General features: G+C 35.2%; 1 protein-coding gene across 5 annotated transcripts in view; it reads left to right on the forward strand.

Annotated features, from left to right (window-relative positions):
* GALNT13 (polypeptide N-acetylgalactosaminyltransferase 13) overlaps positions 1 to 24348 on the forward strand; it is a 426836-nt gene that overhangs the window by 41917 nt on the left and 360571 nt on the right. For 4 of the 5 annotated variants that reach the window (XM_040972022.1, XM_040972023.1, XM_040972019.1 and 1 more), the window contains exon 1: positions 14844 to 14985. In XM_040972022.1, coding sequence (XP_040827956.1) covers positions 14844 to 14985 — 142 coding nt within the window. Of the gene's footprint in view, positions 1 to 14739; positions 14986 to 24348 lie in introns of those variants that run through there. The other variant, XM_040972021.1, reaches the window with a different exon arrangement.

Here is a 24348-nt window from a genome sequence, read left to right on the forward strand (position 1 = left end):
AATCACTTGAGCTCTTCCCAGTTATTCCTCTTTCTGTGTAAACCAGTCCTCTTGGATGTGCTCTAGACGCACCTGTACATGCTCCAAGAGCCTGAACTCCAATGAGTGTTTTATTTCTGTATGTTCATCCTTTCCTCTCCCTTCTGGTTTCTCCCAATGTGATTGACCATGCCAAAATTCCACCCTACATAAAAATAGAAATTTACACTTGCATAAGTCCATTTAGCTACACCACATCACTTATCTCTGCTCAAAACTAGATGCTTCCTCGACTTTTGTAAATTTTCTCATACATCCATTCACATGTCAGTGTGCAGAGGCTTTCTTTGTCCGCCTGATTGAAAGTGCACTTTCTAAGGGGACCAAACCTCATATAAACAATGTATTTTTTTGCTCTGTTGGCACAGATTTGTACCCTTCATCATTCCCTTTATATAAATGTTCTTTCCAGTGGGATCTATATGATGGTGCCTTATGTTTTTTCTTTGATAGCCCTCCTTAATCTGATTTGTGGGCTCATAATTTTTATAAATTCATACTTTGTGAGATTCTCTACGACCCTTCTTTTTCTCTTAATCTTTCTGTAACTGAACAAATTCCATCAGCTTCCAAGACTTCAGTTAACATTGGTTTGTCAACTCTCATCTTTGACTCCTGAAATTCAATTCCTTTTTTCACTTGGTTTTAAAGCAGCTCAATTCATAAGTCCCATAGGAGCTTCAAAGTGAAAAAAACATGCTAGTAAATTTTTGAATACCCCTAGTTGTATATTTTAAATATTAAGTTTGGGGATGGCATGGTTGTAGTTTAGCAGGCTAAATCCTCTGTCGGCAGCAAGGCATCCCTAATGGGTGCTGGTTTGAGCATTTTTGATCCAGCTTCCTGCGTAGTTCCAAGAAAGCAGAGGAGGCCAGCCCAAGTCCTTTGACCTATGTTCCAGTGTGGGAGATCTGGGAGAAACCTCTGGCTTTGGATTGGCCCAGCTTTGGCTGTTGCGTCCATTTGCGGAGTGAACCAGTGTTTGGAAGATTTCTCACTCTGTCTCATTTTCTGAAACTGCCTTTCCAATAAAAAGAAAAAAAATACTTCAAAAAATAAAATAAAAACTAAGTTTGTAATAGACATCAAAACTTCTGTGGACAAACAAAAATAATGAAATCACTATTCTTTTCTTTAATCATTTATGTTATTGTAATGGTGGAGAGACAAAGAGGCAAAAAGAGACTTTCTGTTTGCTGATTCACTCCCCAAATGTCTGCAACAGCGAGGGACAGGCAAGGCTGGTCAGAACTCTAGTACTCAATCTCGTCTTTCACATGGGTGGTAGGGACCCAAGTGTTTGAGTCATCACCTGCTGCCTTCAAGATTGCTCAGTTTGAAAAAGCTGGGAGCAGAAGTGGAGCCAGGACTCAAAACTAGGAACTCTGGTAGGGCATGTGGTTGTCCCAACTAAGAGCTTAACAACTATACCAAATGTTGCCCCAAATTAGTATGCTTGACAATGATGCTTGTCACAGATTCTTTAATCTTTTGCTGGAATTGTTAGATGACCTCTGAGAGGTCAGGTGTTGAAAGTATCTAGCATGGGCTTGCACTAAGAACATATAAAGTGCTTGAAATCATTTGTCAAATAAACTAAATAATGGCTTACTGATTGGTTTCTATGTGTTAGTATATCCAATTCAATTTCTTTTGTTAAGATTTACCTATTTTGAAAAATTGATTTATTTTTATGAGAAAGGTAGATCTTACAGAGAGAAGGAGCGATAAAAAGATTTCCATCCATTGGTTCACTCCACAAATGGCCATGATGACTGGAACTGAGCCAACCTAAAGGCAGGGGCCAGGAGCTTCTTCCAGATCTCCCATGTGGATGCAAGGTCCCAAGCCTTGGGCCATTCTCTGCTGCTTTCCGAGGCCACAACCAGTTAGCTGGGTGGAATTGAAGCAACTGGAACATGAACTGGCACCCATGTGGGATCCTGGCACTTGGAAGAGGAGGATTAGCCAGTTGAAGTATTACGCATGGCCCAGAATTATTATTTATTTTTATTGCAAAGGCAGATTGCAGGGAGGAGAGACACAGATCTTCCATCTGCTGCTTCATTCTCCAAATGGCCACAGCAGCCAGAGCTGAACTAATCAGAAGCTAGTAGCCTCTTTTGAGTCTCTCATTGGGTGCAGGGCCCCCTGGCTTTGGGTCATCCTCTGCTGCTTTCCTGGACCATAGGCAGGGAGCTGGATTGGAAGTGGAAAAGCCTGGATCTGAACTGGTTCCCCTATGGGATGTTGGCACTCACAGGTGAAGGATTAGCCAATTAGGCCATCATGCTGGCTTCTCTGAGTCTCTTTTTTAGGCAAAACATTTACTGTTACCCTGTAAATAGGTGTAACTCTTCTCCTGATAATCACAGGAACAACAGAAGTTAGTTGGACAAATTAACCTCTTCAAAAGGATGAAAATGAATGAATAGTGTTGATAATGTGAATGGAATTATTTGTCTGATCATGCTAGCCATGTATACAATGTATGTATATATGTGTTGCTGAATTTTTAGAATAAATAGCACTTTGTATATTTCTGATGTTTTGATATATACAATTCATTGTTCACCACTTTTGCTGTCACTTAGGGCTTTAGTGCATACACATGACTTTAAGCACTATATATCTTAGATGTTATCAATGATCATCTTAGTTTTAACTAGCCCGAAGAACATTGAAAATATGCCTTAAGGCTTAATTCACCTGGGATGGAGTTTCTGTAGGAAGGCAAGTGAAGATTTTGGAGAAATATTGGATTTACTAACAGAGGTAGGATTTTTTCCAAGGAGGAAAGAAGAAGTACAGAAAGCCAGAAAATTAATGGAAGAAAAATTCACACATGCACATATAGTGAGCAAATATGCCTTTAAGAGCCAATTGCAAATGAAAGTGAAAGTTTTAGATCACATGATTCTGATAATTAAAGAAGGAAAATAGCCTATGGATGGAGACAAAATGAATGAAAAAAAGGAATATAAGAAATATAAGGGGAAACAAATTTAATAGATTAAAGGAGAAATGTTGCTTTAAAAATCTGAGAGCATTTAGACATCAGGAATATTAACAGCATAAAGAATAAGATGCTAGGTGCCAGATAAGAGGCCTCATCATTTTCAGTTGTTGCATTTGTAAGAATCTTTGCCAAAAAATGTGAAACAAAAGGGAAAATACAATTTTAATTGCCCTTTGGTTGAAGTGGGGTTGAATTGGAGTACAACATCAGAGCATTTTTATACTGATTCCAAGAGAAATCATAGCAGCATTTTCTATCTCAGTTTGAGCATTGTTTTATTCCATAGAATTTAATAGATAAGAGCTTTTGGAATATAGCACATCTACCTATTTGTTCTGATGTCAATCAGTAGTTGGAATACATTTAATATGTTTCTCAAAATCAAAGGAAATTGTAATCATCTAGCCACAGAGAAGTGGAGTTTCCTTTGGAATACACTGATTCTATTGATCTTGAAGCTTTTCTAATCTGATTGAGTTGCAAAGATAGGATCTGTTTCTAGAAAATTTACCAGTTGTTTGCTCTTAGATTTTGGATATTGTTTCAACATAAACTCTGTATTAATAGCTTGTTGCTTCTCACTGCTGTTTTAGCAACTGCAGTGATCTGGTTCCTAGGAAGGAAACCTAGCAAGTGATGTGAAGTCTGGCAGAATGCTGCCCCTCACAGTGCTCTGCTCAGCCCAGCCCACTGCCAGTTTCCCAGGGCTGACTTCCGAAGAACACTATTGAAAGGAAAAAAATGTTTCTGAAGTTGATTTAATTGGTAATAGCTGGTACAAAGTGAGAGATAGGAGTACATCTTTCAGGAACTCAGAGATACAGTATTTAATTATTACATTATAACACTTAGGGCACTAAACGTGGCATTTTAAAATTAGATGTTAGGTATAATGTTACTTTGATTTCTGAATAAAAATGAACACTGGCTTGCTTCCTTTTAACTGGGAGTGTTTTTTTTCCTCACAATATTTTGATTTGGAGTCTAGTGATTCTTATTATCTCATTTTAAAAAAATTCAGTGTGCTATTGGTAGGATATCATGCTTTTCTGTTGTGACAATGCGGTAATTCTTTGATACCTCAGTTATCATTTTATTTTAATCTAAAACGTGTAAAGGTAGAGAATATTTTGAAGCACGAGGATATGTTTCTTTTTTTAAAGTATGTATTTTATTTATTTGAAAGAGAGAGAGAGGCTTCTGTTGCCTCTGCACTACTATAATAATGTGCTTAGGTTTTCAGGCATAACTGAAAATGTCATGGAATTCAGAATTTGATTCCTTTTTAAAGATTTTAAAGATTTATTTTTTAAGATTTTAAACGAGAATGTCCAATTGTGATATTGCTAAGTCAAAATATATAGTGTTTAAGAAAAATAGGCCAAAATTTATTTTTAATGTGTCCCCTTTCTTTTCAAAAGTTTTTAAGGAACAATTTGGATTTCTACCTGAAAAGTGTAAGTGAAATTTTGTATCCCACATTTGTAAAAATAAAATTTTGTTTAAAGCACAATTTCAACATATAGTTCTTTATTAACACTATTATTAATTAAATGTAATGAAGGTTTTTATTAACAATTGCTAGTATTATATTATTAAATTAATATATTGCTTATAAAATAATGGTTTGTTTATGGGTTTTCTGTTAATGTGCCTGCACTTTTGATCTCTGCCCTCAGTTAAATCTTGTGAAAAAGCATTATACTGCTTCCCATCTCTTGTAGTTTTGGCAGATTTCCTTACTTTATAGTAATCCTGTGTTTTCTCTTATTGGATTATGCACTCCATTATATTAGATTGCTTTTTATTGATTAACAAGTTAAAATCCTTGGCAGTTTCCATTTGACAAGTTACTTTGCTAATGAGAATATAATTTTTAATTCCCTGGGGATATAATACTTTGAATTTACTGTTAATTAATTGCAGACTAATTATTCAATTTCTGAGTTTTAAATTTCTTTTCTATTTACTTTCCATTAATTGCTTGTTTAAGGTACTTCACTTAGTATGATTACTAGCTCAACAGCAAGTTTGCAGAAGAAAAAAATGAGGTTGTAAGTCAAATTATTAAGTGATAATATATGATTAACAGAGTATTTGGCTTATTGAGATTTTGAGTGGGAGAAGCTGAATTTTTAACAGTTAACCTGTTTAAATTTGTCTTTAAAACATGTGTTCTGTGCATCACATATGATTAAAAACATTAGTAGTTAATATATGAGGATGTGCAGTTAAATTTCATTTGTATTTTGTAGTGATAGCTTTACCTCTGAAACAACATGTGGTATATTCCCTTCCACATCCTGTCCTTTGTATTACCAGGGATGTTTTTGTACCCTAAAGTTCTGGGCTTTTGGTTGACTTCACTTTGCTTTTGTCTCTTATTATGCCGACTGGAACAGAGTGACTGTTGTAATATGACAAGACACTTTAATATTTATTTTTTTCTGGAAATAAATTTCTGTATTTAGAAAAGAAATTCTACACAAAAAATGGCCACATTGTCCTATTTGTTTCTTTTATTTTTTAAAAAATTATTTTTACTGGAAAGGCAGATTTATGGAGAGGAGAGATGGAAAGTAAAATCTTCCACCCACTGGTTGACTCTCCAGTTGGTCGCAATGTCCAGTTCTTAGCTCATCCATACCCAGGAGCCAGAGCTTCTTCCAGGTCCCCCATGTGGGTGCAGGGTTCTAAGGCCTTGGGCCATCCTTCACTGTATTCCCAGGTCACAATCAGGAAGCTTGATGGAAAGTGGGAGAGCTAGGACATTAACTGGTATCCCATATGGGAGCTGGCGGTTGGAGATGGAGGTTTAGCCAATTGAGCCAACATTCTGGTTCCTACCCTATATATTTCAAAGAAAGAACACTTGTAATTTGTTTCTTCCGTCTTTTGTCATGAGAAACTTTAAAGACTTAAAGCCCAGTAGGAAGCTGAGGTTACGGTTTCCTAACCATTAAAAATCTTAGTGGAAACATTTATTTTCTTGTAATTATGAGATTTATGGTAGAGGATGGCCAGCTAGCTGGCATATATCTACTGGGAATCAACTAAATGCTACAGTGCTGTCTTAAATTTCTAGGTTTTATATCCAGTTGGACATTTTGGATATCTGCTTTCCCCTCTTGGTGAACATTAATGAATGAGCTGCAGCAACTGGCATGCTGCCTTGTAAGATAAATACTTAGCAGTCTTCTTTTAGTATCCAAAACCAAATGAATTATGAGCAAAATTATGAGTACAGAATTTGATTTTTAAAACTTAACTCGTTGTATTCTCCGGGTCCATATATTGTTTTTAAAAGCATTCTTTGTGAAGGCATAATTTTATTATCTTTTATGATACTCTGTGTTGCTTATAAAGCCCCTGTGCTTTAAGTTTACAGTTACAACACCTTCACGGAATGGCTGAGAAAAGAAATAGATGCCAAATAACCTGAACACCTGAAATTTGCTTTATAAACCTGCTACTGTCTTATATGCCGTCTGTGGATTTCTATTCATATTGCACTCATGCCGTGGCTAATTGTACTGCTTTTTCATTTCATTCCTTCAAATGAATAATTATTGATTTTTGTTATTGTTCTTAAAAATAAGTCCACATTCACGTATTTCATTTATTCCTTTTCCTATCCATAATCCAGTGCTCCTGTTTGTTTTTTCTAGCTGATCCTAGGCTAGAAAGAAGGAATTTAGACTCTCTATGTACATATATGTTTGTTTATTTATTTATATACTTACTTATTTAGTTATTATTGTACTGCCTGGAAGAGGATGTTTTTTATTCTCTGTTTTATGACACAGTTTAATAGGCATCGGGGTTTCCCCTTCCCTTCCTCACCCCCCATTGTTCTCCCCTCCAGTCTCTCAATAGGTGTCTTTCAGATACCCCCAGAAGTCCATCACACGGCCATTGAGGTGTCTCCCACCAGTGTAGATTATCTGTTGTTTTGCCATGAGTTCATCCTTGTACTGCATGTATGGCAATCAAATATATCTGTAGGACAAATTAAAGAATGTTTTACTGTTCATAATTTAGTATTTTATTTAATTTATTCATGGACAGTTTCATAGACTCTGGGATTTCTCTTTTCCATACCCAAAACCCCCACTCCCCAACTAATTTTCCCCACATTATTGCAATAGTGTAGTCCTTCATAATGCTCATAATTCCATCATTCTGCTGTTTAAGTGTATCCTGACATTGTAAGCATGGACAATGGCAGAGTCCAGCATCCTATTGCCAAGATACATTCAACAACTTCGTTGGGAGTCCGTCTTTGATTTGGAACTAGAAATACACACAGCATTGTATGTTCACATTTGTATGTGATGGTCTTTACCAAACAGTTACTATATATCCCCTTAAATTAAAAACCATAAAGCAAGATCAACAGTGAAAAAATGAGTATTTACAACAACATGAAGTTGAATGGTCAGTATGTCACTGAAGAAATGAAAAAGAAAATCAAAGACCTTCATGATGCTAATGATGATATTGTGTGACCTATGAGTCAGTGATGAAATTAATAAGACAGGGCCCAGCCCGGTGGCCTAGCGGTTAAAGTCCTCCCCTTGAATGTGCCAGGATTCCATATGGGTGCCGGTTCTAATCCCAGCAGTTGCACTTCCCATCCAGCTCCCTGAGTGTGACCTGGGAAAGCAGACGAGGACAGCCCAAAGCCTTGGGGCCCTGCACCCGCGTGGGACACCTGGAGGAAGTTACTGGCTCCTGGCTTTGGATTGGCGCAGCACCAGCTGTTGAGGTCACTTGGGAAGTAGATCATTGGATGGGAGATCTTCCTCTCTGTCCCTGCTCCTGTCTTTATGTCTGACTTTTCAGTAAAAGTAAATAAATTTATAAAAAAATTTATAAGAAAAGCAAAATCTTTTTTTAAATGAATGAAAATGAAAACAAAAGTATCAAACCTCCTGGGATACAGCAAAAACAATATTGAAAAGGCAATTCATTGCATATTTTGCATGAGGGTTGGCTTATATAAGAAAGAACCTATGATCTTTGTCCTTTTGGGATTAACTGGTTCCACAGCTAATGTGTGTTAGTATTCAGGATTCGAACCTGTAGAAGGCTGTACATTAGCTTGATTTCTCAGAGAGTTGCCAGTATAATTAATGTTTCTTTATAGAATTTTTATGTATGAAAAAATGTCACACAAATTCGCATAAATGTTACTTGGTTTTTGTGTGTATGATGATTTCAGGTCTGTGAAGAAGGATCTGACTCTTAAAAGTTGCTAGGTTAGCTTATTAAATAAGTGTTTCATGGATATTGTCAGAACATGGATCATAAGCATACATGTATCAGCTTCACTCATGTCTGTGTTCCATGGAGATAGTGTGAGCACACCATTGGGTAGCTAGAAACGTTTTGTTGTAGGATAAACAACTTCAGGAAACTCACCATTACACAGAATGCAGAAAAAAGGCTTTTTGTGGAGGTTCTATGCCACTTGATTTTCTAAGGTTTCTCACTGAAAATGTAACCCTGTGAAATAGCCTTAGTGAACTGTTTGTGGCCTCAATTCTTAGAATACCCCAAAAGAAAGGCAGGTGTGCTTTGTTGTCATCTTGGGTTCTGGAGAATTTTTAAATGAATATGATATGTATGACATTCCATTGAACAATTTGTGTGACCTGGCAGAGTGGGACCAAGTCCATTCTATATGTTTCAGAAAGCATTTATGTAAAGCTATTATACTGTTATACATACAATTTCAAATAACAGAATTAGTGTAACCTGGAGTACTGATTTGGTGATCATGCCTAATATTTAGGGGATTTTAGTAGGTCTTACTTAATACAGACAAGAAATAATCTTAGGACAATCTAATACCCAGGAACACTCATGTAGGGGAATTTAGATTGATTTGTTTACTTTTGCAAAAGGTGATTTAAATTCTCAGTTCCCCAAAAGATACAGTCCATCACACATTCTGCCAGTCTGTACAAATATAGAGGCAAAGGGACACATACATTTTTATCTCAGAATGTGGTAATAAACTAATTTGGAGTTCCATTACATTTGTTTGGTCAAACATGTGCCATGTGCCATGTCACTGAAGAATTATAGCTAGCATCGCATATATAGTATAAATCAAAGCTGCTGAGACATCAGGAGAAGCGGATGAATTTCTGTCAGCCAGATAGAAAGTTTTATCTGTTGCTATGTTTCCATGGAGATGAGAAGTGTTGATCTTCAGGAGTGAATACTGAGGGCAGAGGGTGCAGGAACAAATTTTAGTACCAGTCATGCCTATGTGTCTCATGGCATTTGGATTAGGTAATAGACAAAGCAAGAGAGGTTGCCAATCATAGGTGCAGCTTCCCTCAGGTGGTGTTTGGCCTGAATGTGGTGATGTGGGAACTAGTCGACAAGGGAATTTCACTTACTTGTCTGATTTGCCATACCTTTTTGCATATCAGTTGTATATGTATATGTATACACACATATATGTATATATGTAATATATCAGTAAATATAATTGCATTTTTTCACACTCATTTACTTTTCTGGTATATACCATTCAAATGGAGGGGTTAACTGTGATGGTTGTAAAAATATGTGGCTAACATTTTTCAAGATGCAATTCAGGAGTAGACATATTAAAGAGCCAGAAGATCCAAGCAACTGTCATAAAGAATAATGGTAGGAAATGAGGTCAGAGAAACATTAAATAGATCTCTAATTTGGCTCAATTATGACTGTAATTCCTTTAATTAATTAAAAGTTGATGCTATCAGGTATTCATGGGATACTTGCATTGATTTTTCTGCACAAATCTTAATTGTAGCATTTCATGAATTTTGGCTATTATAACACCCTTTATGACTCCTATTCCATTAGAAAAAATATCTACTAAATATTTTTGGATTATAATACTTTTCTTCTTGAGCCTCGTGAAAGCTCACACATTGAATTTCTACTGTTTCTGGAAGAAGAGGCTGTGGGACTTCTCATTCTTGTTTTTTGTTCTTGGGGCAGTATTATTGGTGACAATACTACTATTGCTACTAGCAGTACTAACTACTGTAATGAATTTCTCCTTTGTGCCAAGGACTTTTACAAAGTTTTATATGTATTAATTCATGCATACTCATCTTAGCCTTATGAGGTAACTACCTCATATTTTGTCACTGTAAAATAAAGTCAGTGAACTATTAAGTTGCAATAAATCATACAATGAGTGATTGCAGGCACAAGATTTACATCACAGTATTGTTACTCTACAATATGTATATTTGGATCTATTAAAAGTTGCCTCCTAACAGTTGAATTTTATATTATGAATATTCATCCTCGTGGATTTAAAAGAGAGAACACACACACACACACACATATATATTTAAATTGCATCTCATACTTGCCATAAAAGACATTTATCATATCTTTTTCAACTTATTTTTTAGTCTGTATTTGTATGTGTTTGGGGGTGATGTGGTTTCTATACTGAATTCTTTCGTATAGTCTACAAACCAGTGCCCCGAGTCTACCTGAAATTTTTATTCTCATTTATGCAAGGTAGGAGGCGATTTGGGATTTTTTTCAGTGTCTATTCACTAGATTTGTCAGTTTGTAAACCAAATGCTTCTAATGTGTCTGATTAGATTAGTGGCTCACAGAGGCTCCAGTATTTTACATAAAATATTCAAAGTGTGTTGGGAGTGTGAAACTTTTGGATGTACTACCAGTAGATATACATTATGTTCCAGGATCTTTTGGCAACTTCAGGGATAGCCTTATAAAACAGATGGAATGAATTTGCTTCTGTTTTGCAATTTTCTACTAAAAAATATATGCTTACAGTTAAGAATGTCTAATAGCACCTAGCCTAGACTCCTTGGATAAATAATGATCTCCTAATTAAAAAAATAGTAACAACCAAATAAAATAAAATTCCCAAAGATTTCTTTCCTGTTTTCATATAACATTTTTATGTTTTCAACCTGGTATTTTAAAAAGATAGGAAAATGGTACACATTTTTAAAATATTTATTTAATTTTTTTGGAAAGGCAGATTTACAGAGAAAAGGACAAAAATCTTCCAATTTCTGTCTCATTTCCCAAGTGGTCTCAATGGCCAGCGCTGTGTCCGCCTGAAATCAGGAGCCAGGAGCTCCTTTCAGATCTCCTAAATAGATACAGGGTCCCAAGATTTTGGGCCATTTTCTGCTGCTTTCCCAGGCCATTGTTGTACCAGAATTGGAGCAGCTGGGACACAGACCAACATCTATATAGGATCCCCACACTTACAGGTAAAGGGTTAGCCTTTGAACCATGGTATTGGATACAGTGGTACTGATTTTTAAGAAAAATATTCTGTATCATAAAGTACTTTAGTGTACTAGGCAAGAATGAAAGTGAATGGCAATCCGAATAGCCAGGTGTACTTGACAGGTTTCCATGTCTTCACTTGATCTTAGCCAAAAGGCTGAGAAGTGATAGTTTTCCATGTCTTAATGTTTGCCTGTCCAAAGGAAAAGGTTTAAAGAATAAAATATCTGTGCAGGAAAGATTTGTTATAATTAGAAAAGAAGTTGTAGTAGCCAATATAAGAACCTATGTTTTATGCAAGTTAATCATGATCCACACTTGCTTGGCAAGCGAGGGATATTGCAGAACTTCCATTTCTTGGCTGCTTGAGAAACAAAACTATATTTGCAAAACAAGTAGAAGCTTACTGGAATAAAAACACAATACAGATGCCGATTCTCTTAAATAAACGCGGGCAACCAACTGTGCTTATGTTGGTTAATGTTACTCTGTATAGTGTACTATATTTCTTCTCAGTCGGTTTTGTTTTCTCAGAGAAAGTATATGAGAGTACAATATGAGAGATTTTCATTTCAAAATTGCCTTGGTATATGTTTGGTGAGTAATATAATTTAACCCATCTTCAAGATATAGGAAGTCTTAAGTATATTAAATATTTAAATAAAGACTACATATTAGTCTTTTTTAAAATAAAATTAGTACTGTATCATATGAGTCAGGTTTATTTATCTCACAGTTCTGCAGTTTAAGGATACAGCACTGGTGTTGGCTTAACTCCAATGAGGAGCTCATGGCAGATGGCAGGAAGAAAACACATCGTGAAAGAAGTAAAAAACGCAAGTTCCATAGTTCCTGCCAAAGGCGTCTCCAATTACCTTTAACCTCCCAGTAGGTTCCACCCAGAGTACAAACCACCTTTTCCAACAACACCCTTGAATCAGACTTCTTTCGAGTGAAGACTCTGGGGATACACGGAATCATATCCAACTTATAGCAGACTGCCTTTTAAGTAAACAAAACAGAAATTTACACAGAAACTTATTTTAACTACATGAAAAATAGGGGGAGCCTGCTTTGTGGCACAGCTAGTTAAGCTGCCATATGGGACAGTGGTGTCCTATGTCAGAGTGCAAGTTTGGATCCTAATGATTCCTTTCCAGCTTCATGAAAATGCATGCTGGCTTAAATACTAGGGCCTCTGCCACGTATGGACCAGACCTGTAGAGGTTTCTGGGCCCTGGTTTTGCATGTCTACACCTTAGCTGTTTAGCCACTTGGAGAATGAACTAGTGCATGGAAGAACTCTCTTTCTCTCTAGTTCTCTCTTTCTCTCATTTTAAATAAAGAAGCAAATAGATAAATATATATATAAATTTTGAAAAAATGAAAATGAGATTTGTTTTACTGCTTTGTATTACTGCTTAGTATTTTGGTATGTAGATTCACCAGCCTCTATTTGAATAATCATTAAAATGAAAATGATACATGTTTTTAGATTTTTCTAGTAACTAAAGTTGTAATTTGAGTTTTAGACTCTTACTAGGAAATGACTTATACATTTTAATACTCAACAATTAAGTAATTGCTGATTATCTGATATAATAATCTTCATGAGTTTCTTTTAAAATTGTTCTTTTTCTTTCCCTTGCATAAGCCTTCCAAATTTCATGAGGAAAATAGGGTAGGATATATGTTGTAAAACAGGAAGATGAAACATGAAGATAAGCAGCCTATGTATGGTCTCCTCTTCTTGTGATGACAGTCAGTTACTGTCTTTAATGTCTTTCTGAATTATTTATCATAAAGTGAACCATTTGTTCTGGAGATGGCATTTGGTGACCATTGGTATTGTATGTATTTTACAATTGCATATATATTTTTAGCACCATACCTTTGATTTAGAAAAGCATAGTACATTAACTGGGAAAGCAAATGGGAGAATCCTTGTCTTAAGACTTAGAGCCAGAGTTCTAATAGTTAATCATTATGTTTTATAGAATAATAAAATGGAAATGAAATATACAAAATCATTGTTAGCGTGTCACTTTTTTTCTCCAAGAAATCCAAAGTGCTTAAGTCATGTATTGGTTGTATTTGCACATGATATATCTCTTCTTTTGTAAATAATATATATTTGTATACGTATGTGTATATATGAAGATCTACACATATATATCACATACATAATTCATATATTATATATACTGAATAACTGTAAATTTTAAGTAGATATTTATTGCTTTATTTGGAATTTAAATGTATTGCTAATGTATACTGACTGTAACAGACAGGAAAATTTCGATTCCTTTATGATATAGGTCATTTGCTTTCAATTTAAAGAGCTTCTGCTTCAGTAAATTGCATTTTGATATGTTTACTTTGAGACAAATGTTAATGAAATATTTCATTTGTCTTTGTATTTAGCATAGTGTATTCCAAATGTGTCTATGAGATTATGATCAAATGTAGCAAATGATATCAGAATATTTATGGTCTGCTTTATATATGACATATTGAATTTTAGCAGGTAGTTATTGCTCAATGCAGTGTAAACAAACACATGTGAAATTAATTTTACAGATACTTTTAATCTTAATAATTCTACACATATGTCTATTATTATACTTAGAATTCCTATCATGACTATGCTTATTCTTATATTAATAGGTTGTTTCTCTTATGACAAATTGTTTGTATGCATGCACATCTGTGATGGATATTTCTTATCCAAACCAGATGGAGTTGTTAAAGCTAAGTATCTGTTGATTTATTGTCTGTAATCACTCTGAGGATCCTGAGAATCCATTTTTTTTTCTGTGTTATGTCTTACTACTAAAGACTGTTCTGCAAAGTGAATTTCAAGCCTGGCCATTAAGAAAATGCAAAGTCTTTAGGTTTGGCATTGCTATCTTGGTTTTTTACACAAGAGCACTGAGACTTCGACTGTCTCTGGAACTGGGAAATGACGTGACACAGACCCATCTGTAGGCCTGCTGTCAGATACGAGACCGTATCCCATGTGATCACAGACTGATTTTTGCTTCTTTATTTTTGGTCCTTCTGAAGTACTGAATCAGAGTAAATTCAGAACTTCACTATTTAGCAGCCCGATGTTGTTTAAAGTACTGCAGAAGGCGTTTATGTTAAAAACAATGAAGGTAGAAGAAATCAAGAGCTGTGCATGATAATGGCAGATCTAGTATTGCATGTTAGAATTTTAGCTAATGGATCTGGTAACGACTTTTATTTATTTGGGTTTAACTTAAAATTTGAAGGTCTACTTGCTGATTTATTTGATAGTATTACATGTCATATATTTCATTTATATGTCCTTTATTTAATAAAATAACATGTAATAATGAAATTTTCTTTTCTTTTTAATATAGCGGAATGTATCCTGCTTTTAACCTGCAGTTCGTCTGTGTGGCTTCCAGTTACCAGAGTAGTGTTTGTCTTCGATCTGTGTGTTGACTAGAAATCAAGAAAAGACATGAGGAGATTTGTTTACTGCAAGGTGGTTCTAGCCACTTCACTCATGTGGGTTCTTGTTGATGTCTTCCTACTCCTGTACTTCAGTGAGTGTAACAAATGTGATGACAAGAAAGAGAGATCCCTGCTGCCGGCACTGAGGGGTGAGTGAATCTGAAATAAATGTTGCCTTTCTTTCCTTTTTTTTTTTTTTCTTTTTTGAGAGGAGAACTGCAATGACTTGATAAAATTTGGAATGTCGAAATGTGAATAGTTTTGCTTCATTGACTGAGAGCATTCCAGCTGTACTATTAATACACATTTGGTCGTGGGAAGGCTAGTGCACTTTTCTTGGCCGATGATGACCTGCTGCAAGAAATGAGGAGACATAGTTAGCCTCTGCAATATCCTCCAACCTTATAATTATAATGCTCTGTGGCTGGAGGAAAAAATCAGTTTAGCAGGCAATTAAGTTGGGCAGGATTTTAAATCTATGCTCTGAAAGGCCAAAAAGTCCTTATAAGACCACACATACCACATCAGAAGGAGAAATACTTCAGTGAGATAGGTGGAGATTTAGCAAAGTGAAACTGCACACAACAACCTTAAAGACTTCTAAACTAATAAAAGAATGCCCAAGCCAATTTTTATAACAACATATATTCATAGCCACATTTAGTTTCTGGGCTTCTAGGTTGTTAGTGTTGTACTGAGTGCAGAAGTTAATGTTAAGGATATTATGAAGTTTTCTTTTTGAGGGAAAGATTTTAATGATTAGATGAAGGTGAATTTCAAAAAATGAGTTTTTGTCGGTGTTCCTTTGTTCAGTGAAAGCACAGATTCATTTATTGCAGACCGATTCCAAACGATTTTCTCTGTGTTCTTGTTGATTTTTTTATTTTAAATATCTATAGTTGGTGCTTCTAAAATATTGAAGCATGTTTGATATTAGTTTGAATTTCTGTGTATACAATGATTTTAATGGCATGCATATTTCTATGAAATGTTATAATTCATAAAATTTAGTTGAGATGATCTGATTGTATGACAATTAGGGAAATGTTGAAGAGCATTTCCAAACATTCACTTGTGTTGAAGGAATATATTGAATGTCTTAGATTTGCTTCAGATTGCAAAAATGCTTTTGCTCAGTTGGAGAAATTTGAAATATCCTCTTCCATCTGAATGAGTCTAAATCTCTTCCTGTAGCTTAATGCCAAAACGGATAAAAATGCACCTTGGAAGTGACTGCACCTTGACCCATTTTGTATGCCATTAAACTGTATTTCTTCAGAGAGGAGAACTTTTGGGTACATCAGTTCTTGGTAAATGAAATGGGATTGATTTGCTGATTTTTAGTTAAAACTGTAGAATAAATCAGCTTTCTTTGCTTCTTCGTTACAGTCAGTTGAGCTGCTGCTTGCCTAAAAGTGGAAATGTGTTTTGATGGATCATAGCTGTTTAGAATCATTACTTTGCTTTTGTTGAATGGAGACGTCTAGCTTGGTCAAAAAAAAAATATATATATATATAACCTGATTCAGCAAAACTCTGACAGTCATTTCTTCTTGAACCAAAAATATACCATTTCTCTGATACAAGTCCTTGGTCTTCACTCTTAAATCTTCAGATATGAAATTTCATTTTGCCAGGCAACATTAGTAACTTTTCCCTGTATTTTATTTGTTAAGTAAAACTATATTTCCTTTGTTTCTAAGACTTGTTATTCTAGTGTTTTTGGGTGGTTATAACAAAACAACATTGACTAGCACATTATACAAAACAACAAAATGTGTATTTCCCAATTTGAGATACTGGTGCACCTGAGATCGTGTTGCTGATGGGGGTGTCTCAAGAGGGCATGCACTTCACAAAATGCTTTCTTCTCAGCTCACTTGAAAAGGGGTTGAGGAGTCTGTTGGGGCCTTACTCACCGGGACAATAATTCCTTTCTTGAGGGCTCTACTCTCAGGACCTCCTCTCTTCCTGTGCCCTTACCTACTAAAACCATCCTAAAACCTTGAAGATTAGGATTTCAACATATAAATTCAAGGGGGACGAAGAAGTTCAGTTCATTGTATTTCAGGTTTTATTGAAACATTGATCTTGAAAAATGGAAGCTGTACTTGAGGGCTTTAATTTTATTTTCTATTATTGTTTATTTCAGAGTATGTATTTAGGAATTTGTATCATATGTTTTGTATCATATTTTCTGTCATGTTTCTGTCTCATTAAATATATAGTCACCTAAAACAAGTAAAGAAACTTACAAAATTATTTCAAAGTATAATGAAATAATTAGTTTCAGACAAAAATACTAAATTTTCTTTGGATTAAAATGATTATAGTGCATCTACAATAAGTGGGAAAAATGTAGTAGGGTTATTTCTAATTAAATTACAAGTTAACTTTTCCAACAATTGAGACTACAATGTTGACACTAAAAACCAAATATCTATAATGTATTAGAGTAAATATTCTTAAACACTGAAAACATTGAGTATAAGAAAAAAATGTTAAATTTGTTGAAATTGAAAATATTTATTTATTCAAGCATAAAGAAAGTAAATTGGAGCTTGAAAATTCTGGAAGATATTCAGATACACACTGGCAAGTTATGAAGTAGTGCACATAAGTTAATTATGTATATTATATATAATAGCATTTCTATTATTAATGCAGAAAGTCAAATAATCTTAAAGCAGACAAGACACACTAGATTTGAATAGATGTTTCATTAGACAGAAAACAAATATGACAAATACATTTCTGAAGTGATGATTATCACCGGTTTTACTCAGGGAAATGCATATCAAGGATAGAGTGACATTTTTATATCTATCCTGTTGGAAGAAATTAAAAAGGATATATGCATCAGTAGAAATAGTGGATATCTAGGCTTTTTGGGGGGTTAAATATATTAAAGAACAACTTCTTCCCAAAATATTAGCGTGTGTTTCAGCATTCATCATCACATACCCAAAATAATTTCTTTTTTTATTTAATAATTTTTTTTAATTTTGACAATCTTTACATAGTTAATTTGGGCTAAAAGGGTCAAGGGCTACAGGAAAGTGGGTAAGACTACTATTTCCATATTGTTTCCTTCATATATCTGAGGTAGAGAAGGATATTGAGGGAGAAGCCCCACCCGGTTTCCCACCCACCCCAGGTCCCGCATGTGTGGCATGCTCTGAGATACTCGTTGAAGTGGTTTCAATAGGTCACCAGTTTTGAAATTGCTGCCAATCTTGCCTCTCCAAACACGATGAGGTTGTTGAAAAATCCATTAATTGACATTGTCCATCATAGCATCTCTATTTGCCCGGTATTTTGTTGCCAACCTATAGCTGAGGTGGTTGATTAACTTGTTCCATCTTCTGTCCCTTCATGGTTAGGGTTCTGAGTCTGGCATTTCAATTGGGGGGATCACCAAAGAAACTTCATCTGAGATAAATAATTTCTTTAACATAGTCAAGTTTGTTTATTATACTACTATTCATAAAAACAAAATATAAGACTAAGAAATGGGGATATCAATGGAAATGTTAATGAATGGACGCTGCTATGTCAGTGCCAGTAAATATTATAGTCAAAATGTATTTGCTGAGGTTTCATCAACTTGAATAATGATTGAAAAGTAGAATAGTAAGTCAAGTATAAAAGTTAAACCTCTAGGGTTACATGCAATAATTCTTCTTGAAAAAGAAAACTGTTTTTCAAATGCATACATTTTAAGAAAACAGTGAATGGCAAGACCTTACACAATGAGGCTGATTTTGAAGATAGGATTCCGGATTTTGGCTTTCTTTATATGGGAAGGCAGGCATGGGAAGGCAGTAGGCATTTTGTCTGAATGTAGGCATTATTTGAGACCTGGACTTGTTTTGGGATATTTGATGTGTCTAACTTTATATGAAATCCGAAATGCCTATGTTAAGATCTACCAAATCAATTTAAAAAGCAGGAAGTCCCTTAATGGATTTGATAAATGCAGACATCACATTTGTGTTACAGGAAGATTGCTGGATACAACAAGAGTCCGTTGGAGCATAGCCGCTCTTTTCAAGGGTACTGGGGAGGAAACTGTGGCAGCACCAGGGGTCTGTGGAGGAAGCAGTACCTGCTTAGCAGAATGGTGGTGGCCAGGTGTCAGTGAAGTCAGTAGGAAGTGAGAGATGTTTAAGATCTTAGAGTAATAGGCTAGATGACCGGTTGGATAGGGCAAATGTGGGAGATGGAAGTTTCAAGACTAAGTCTCAGATTTCTTGCAGGGTGCTGTTTGATCTAATTTCCTGAGAGACTATAGAATGTAGGAGGATGTAGTAGGAAAGTGGACACTGAGTTCATATGGGATATGCTGAGTTTGAGACACATATTCATCAACTGATCAGAAATTTTTAGTAGGATTTTTGCCGACATTTTCAACCCTCAATAAAAAATTAAAATTATTTTATAGACATTTTAATAAAATTAGATTACATTCTTTTTAAAATTGAGTACACTGGCTATAATTGGATCTTTGGTCCTGAGTCAGTATGCTAATTTTACTCATTAACTATTGGATGATGATATAAAATAGATGATGACAGGATCTTTTCTGCAACATGTACACTAGGCCAAATAGTCTGTACAAATATTAAATCCTGTTTGTGCTTTGTGAAGAAACACTTTTGGGTAGCATAAGCAATTGTTAGGGAGCATGTGAATATTTTTATGTCTCTCTGGTGCCACCTAGAAATAAAATGCTTTAAAAGACATTTCTGACTAAAATTGAGTTGTGCAGCTCCCAGAGTGGATGTGCTGGAATAGCTATTTGAAGAAAATAGATATTTTAAAATGGCAGTGATTCTGCTGGTACACCTGTAGTCACTCTGGGGGAAATTCAGGTCATGTGACAGTTTTGCTTCAGTACCATGCTAAGGTGAATCTTAGTCCTGGGTCCTCACTGTCCTCTGTCCTCAGGCTGTTGCATAAATCTTGGCTCTCAATTGTCTTCTACAACATGAGATGAATGCAAATCACATTTTTAAAAGTCAACATATCCCCACATGAGTTATTATATATGTATACTTTTTTGTTCAATGAAACTACAGAAATATTTTAGTATTTTACTTTTGTTCAGTCCATGGCTAATCTCTGTGGTTTGAGAATAGAAATGGTGGTATAGAAATAACATTATGAAAAAAATCTGCTTAAACATCCCAGAAGATTTTATCATCACAGAGGTCAGAGTGATACGGTGTTACGTTATTCTGAAAGGGAATGGAACCCACTCTTTATGCTGAGTTTTAAATATATTACACATGCATAGGCATGGAATACAATTTATTTTCAAAGACAAAGATCTGCTTTCATGGAAAAAGAGGCAATGATTTTACTAGAATGACAATAATAATTTTGCATATCAACTATTATAAAATATTTATAAGAATAAGTTATTTAAATTTCAAAAAGTGCAGTAGGTATAATAATAACTATCATTATTATAGTTAGGAAATTTAGGCAGAATTGATACTGACCTTATTTTCTTTGACTGCCTTACATTAGAAATTACCTAGACAAAGGTGTTTTATTTCAGTGAATTAAGCTGAGAACACCCACATGCAGAATAGCTAGATTTGAGTGCTAGCTATTCTGCACTTCTGATACAGCTTCTTTTGCTTATATGCCTAGGTGGCAGCAAAGGCTGACCCAAAGAATCAGGCTTGTGCAACCAATGCAGAAACCCCAGGTGGAGCTTGTGACACATAGCTTGAATCTACGTCTGACTGTTACGGTATTAGAGGAGTGAAGTAGCTGATGAAAGATCTGTCTCTCTCCATTTCCAATACATCAAAAAATAAAGCATTTTTTTAAATGAAGAAATTGATAAGAGGCCAATATATAACAACCCAGAGAAGGAATTTGGGGACTTATGCTTGGGCATTAAGGAGACCTCACAGAGAAATGAGATTTCCACAGCTGCCTTCCAGATGGATGCTGAACAGGTGTTTTTACTGGGTCAGGGAGGTGTGGATATTGCTTGGTATGCAGTTATGCTCTCTGAATGCATGGCATTTTGGTGCTTAGGTTTGCACCCATCTTTGTGTTCTGTGCACTTGTCTATATGCCAACTGTGCTCCAAGTGACAGTTACTCAAACCCTCTCTCTTGGAATGTCAAGTATCAGTCCTATTATCGGCATTGATACAGCTTGTGGAAGTTCCAAATTAAATAGAGCTGAGTCTTCTGCCCCTAGTGTCTGGATATGCTTGCTCTGCCTGACCTGGACCTGTATATTGATACACAGTTAAGTCAAGAGAGAGGTACCTGTGAAGTCTGTTAGGGCTTCACTTGGTGACTCCTGTTCTCATATGTCAGAATGAAGCAAAGGAGGCCTGCCAAGGTTTTAAGAACCATTAGAATAAAATTCAGTTATTAAACAATCAATTCAATAAAAGAGTCAGTCATCAATAAATTGGTTGTTTGCATCACAGCTTCAAGTTTTGATTTGGATGACAATGTCGAACACATATGTTAAGGACTTGAACTGATTGGCCATTATTCTTAGAGATGCTCAGGATCCTGCAGGTCTCCTTGGACAATAGAAAGTATTAATCTCAACCAGGAAAAATAATTAACAGAGATTGTTCAGCTTGCAGTCATTTGTGAAGCAGTTATCACCTTTGCTGGCATTCTCACACTCTGCAATATTATTTTTTTCTACTTAGCCCAGACCATCACTTCTCAGAAGTAAGGGAAATCAAAGAAAGTGAGTGTAGTTGCTGACCCATACCTGCACATTTTCCTTGGTTGGGCCACTTTGACTGTTTTTCACTCATAAATCCAGGGGACAGATGGCCTTGCTGGCTAGGATTTTTGACAGTGGACTATTGTCAGCCATTTGCTTCCTAAATGATCTACTCCTCATAGCCATGTTCTCATTTATTGAACAGCCAATGCGTGTTGATATTTGTATGATTAATGTTTGGTGCTTCAGGGAGTATCCGTGTCTGAGGGAAGCTGAAGATAGATTAAAGTAGATTAAAATACTAAAATTAACAGCAAATTTTCTGTGTTTTATAAAATATATGCCTTCATCTTTTGAGGGAAAGATAGAAGGGTATGATTGATTGAAATGCATTGCCATTGTTAACGTTGCACTGTATAAATTATGATGACTCCTGGAATTTTCAGGTGATAATATTCATAGCCTTAACAAGAAGTAGTGCATATATGCCAAGTTGATTAAGGCCATATATTTCCCATGTAATTTTCCATCAGTTCTATAAATAGTGTTCAAAAATTAATAGGCCTTATAAAACTTTGGCCTCTGGTGTTTGCCTTCATCTTTTATACTCATATCCACAAAAAGCTTTGATTATTCTACCAGGCAAAACTCACAGCTCTGCTCTTCATTCTAGCTTCTTGCTAGTTCACACCCTGGGAGGCCGTAGATGGTAATTCAATTTATTGAGTTCCTGTTGAGCTGTTGACTCCAAGCCCTGGTTGATAAAGGCATTTCTAGACTGAAACAGAAATGGAAGATTCAGTTGTCATGTTTCTTTGCTGTGTTTTCCCTATTCTTTTCTGCCTTTTGGATATGCAAAATAAAATAAAAAATTAAAAATAATAATTATTATCTTTTAAAAACATTACAATGGATAGTTCTTATCTTTAATTGCCAGTTTTGAGTATTTTAAAAATTAATTTTTACAGCAGCATTGAAGACAGGTACCCATTTAAAAATGACAAATGGAGATATTGATTACTTTTAATTTCCTCACATTTTCCAGCTTTAGTGAGAAGGAAGAAAGGATTCAAAGCTTGGATTGTCAGGGTTTAGGTTTGTACCTTGAATCACCACACTATGCTGTGTCCTAAATTTAAGTGTACTTTGAGTCCCTGTAAAATGCAGCTTAATTATAATATATAACATACTATTTATACAATATTTATACCAATAAGGGTATTTGTAAAGGAAGCAGAGCTAGCTCGTGACTTATGATAACTTTAGGAAAAGTACATCTGTGACATTCAGGAATCTTAATTCAGACATTAGAAAGTTGACACTCTGTTTGCATGTAACCATAGGTTCTAGTTTCCAAATTGCTAAGGATAATGATATCAATATTTTATTCTTTCATTCAGCTAAAGTACCAGATTAGTTACTAGTAATGTAGAAGTACAATTTAATCAGAAATTTGTCTGAAAGAATCACCCTGTCTCCTAAAGACCAAAAAATAACAACATTGGAAAGTAGAAAGCCATATGTTTTGTAAGACAGCAACCAAAATGGCTCAACAGGCTAATCCTTGGCCTACAGAGCTGACAACCCGTATGGAAACTGTGTTGAGTCCTGGCTGCTCCACTTCTTATCCTGCTCCCTGCCTGTGGGCTGGAAAAGCTGGAGAATGGCGGAAGTCCTTGGACCCATGCATGCACGTGGGAGACCTGGAAAATTTCCTTTCTTCTGACTACTGATCAGCTCAGCTCCTGCCATTGTGGCCATTTCGGGAGTGAACCAGCAGATGGAAGATCTATCTCTCTTTTTCTCTTTGTAAATTTGCCTCTCAAAGTAAATATAAATCTTAAAAAAAAATCTTAGAAAAAATAATGGTTACATATATATGTGAAAATTGGAAGGAAGGATTATCAGGAGAAATAAAGTACCAATGGAAATTTGCATTTCCTCAACTATAGAATTTAGTGCATTAGTTGTTAAGAACAAAATCAAAGATAAAAGAAATTTCTAGCATTTTGATAGAAATGTATAATAAATACAAATTTTACAGGACTTGAGGGAAAGGAATTTCACTTGTTTGCTAAGAACAATGTATCCACTCAGTGCTTCTGGAAAAGGAAGTATGTGTTGATATTCAACTTCAGAAGGAGATATTATGCTATGAATTAGATATGTAAGACAACAAAGGTACTTTATGTTTATTTAAATGAAGACATAATAAGTTATACTTACTAGTTAAGACCATTTGAAGTTGATGGCAACTAAATGGAGTATTAAATCATTTGAACTCTCCAGTTTGTAATTGTTAAGAGTAAAAAGGTTTCCTTTTCTGAAATCATTTTAGATATTATTTATGAAAGTAACTGCCTGCATTTACATTTATCAAAGTAAACATTAAATATATGCCAATTGCATAGTAATTACACAATGATAAGGTATAATAAATAATGCCATCATTATATAGTATTACACTGGGACTATTCATCCAATAAAAGGTATTTGAGAACTGATTTGTGTCAGCACAGGGGACTAGTTTAATGAAGAAGACATATTCTTGTGTTTAACAGGTGAGAAAATGATTCAGAATTGTATGGGTGATCAGTACCTCAGTCCTGCATCGTTGAAGTAAAGATACTGAAATAAAGCAAACAAGGAAACAAAACCCAGTGAAATAGTATCAGTTCTTTGAAGGAAATTCTGATTTTCAATACCATGAAATCCATAGATGATTCAATAGAGAGTAAGAGATCAAACTACCACATAGCTCAGCATTAAAGAGTTAAGCATGTATCTATCCACTA

The sequence above is a fragment of the Ochotona curzoniae genome, unplaced genomic scaffold, assembly GCF_017591425.1.
Source record: "Ochotona curzoniae isolate NIBS_2020 unplaced genomic scaffold, NIBS_Ocur_1.0 contig_2210, whole genome shotgun sequence".
In the NCBI taxonomy this organism is placed as follows: domain Eukaryota; kingdom Metazoa; phylum Chordata; class Mammalia; order Lagomorpha; family Ochotonidae; genus Ochotona; species Ochotona curzoniae.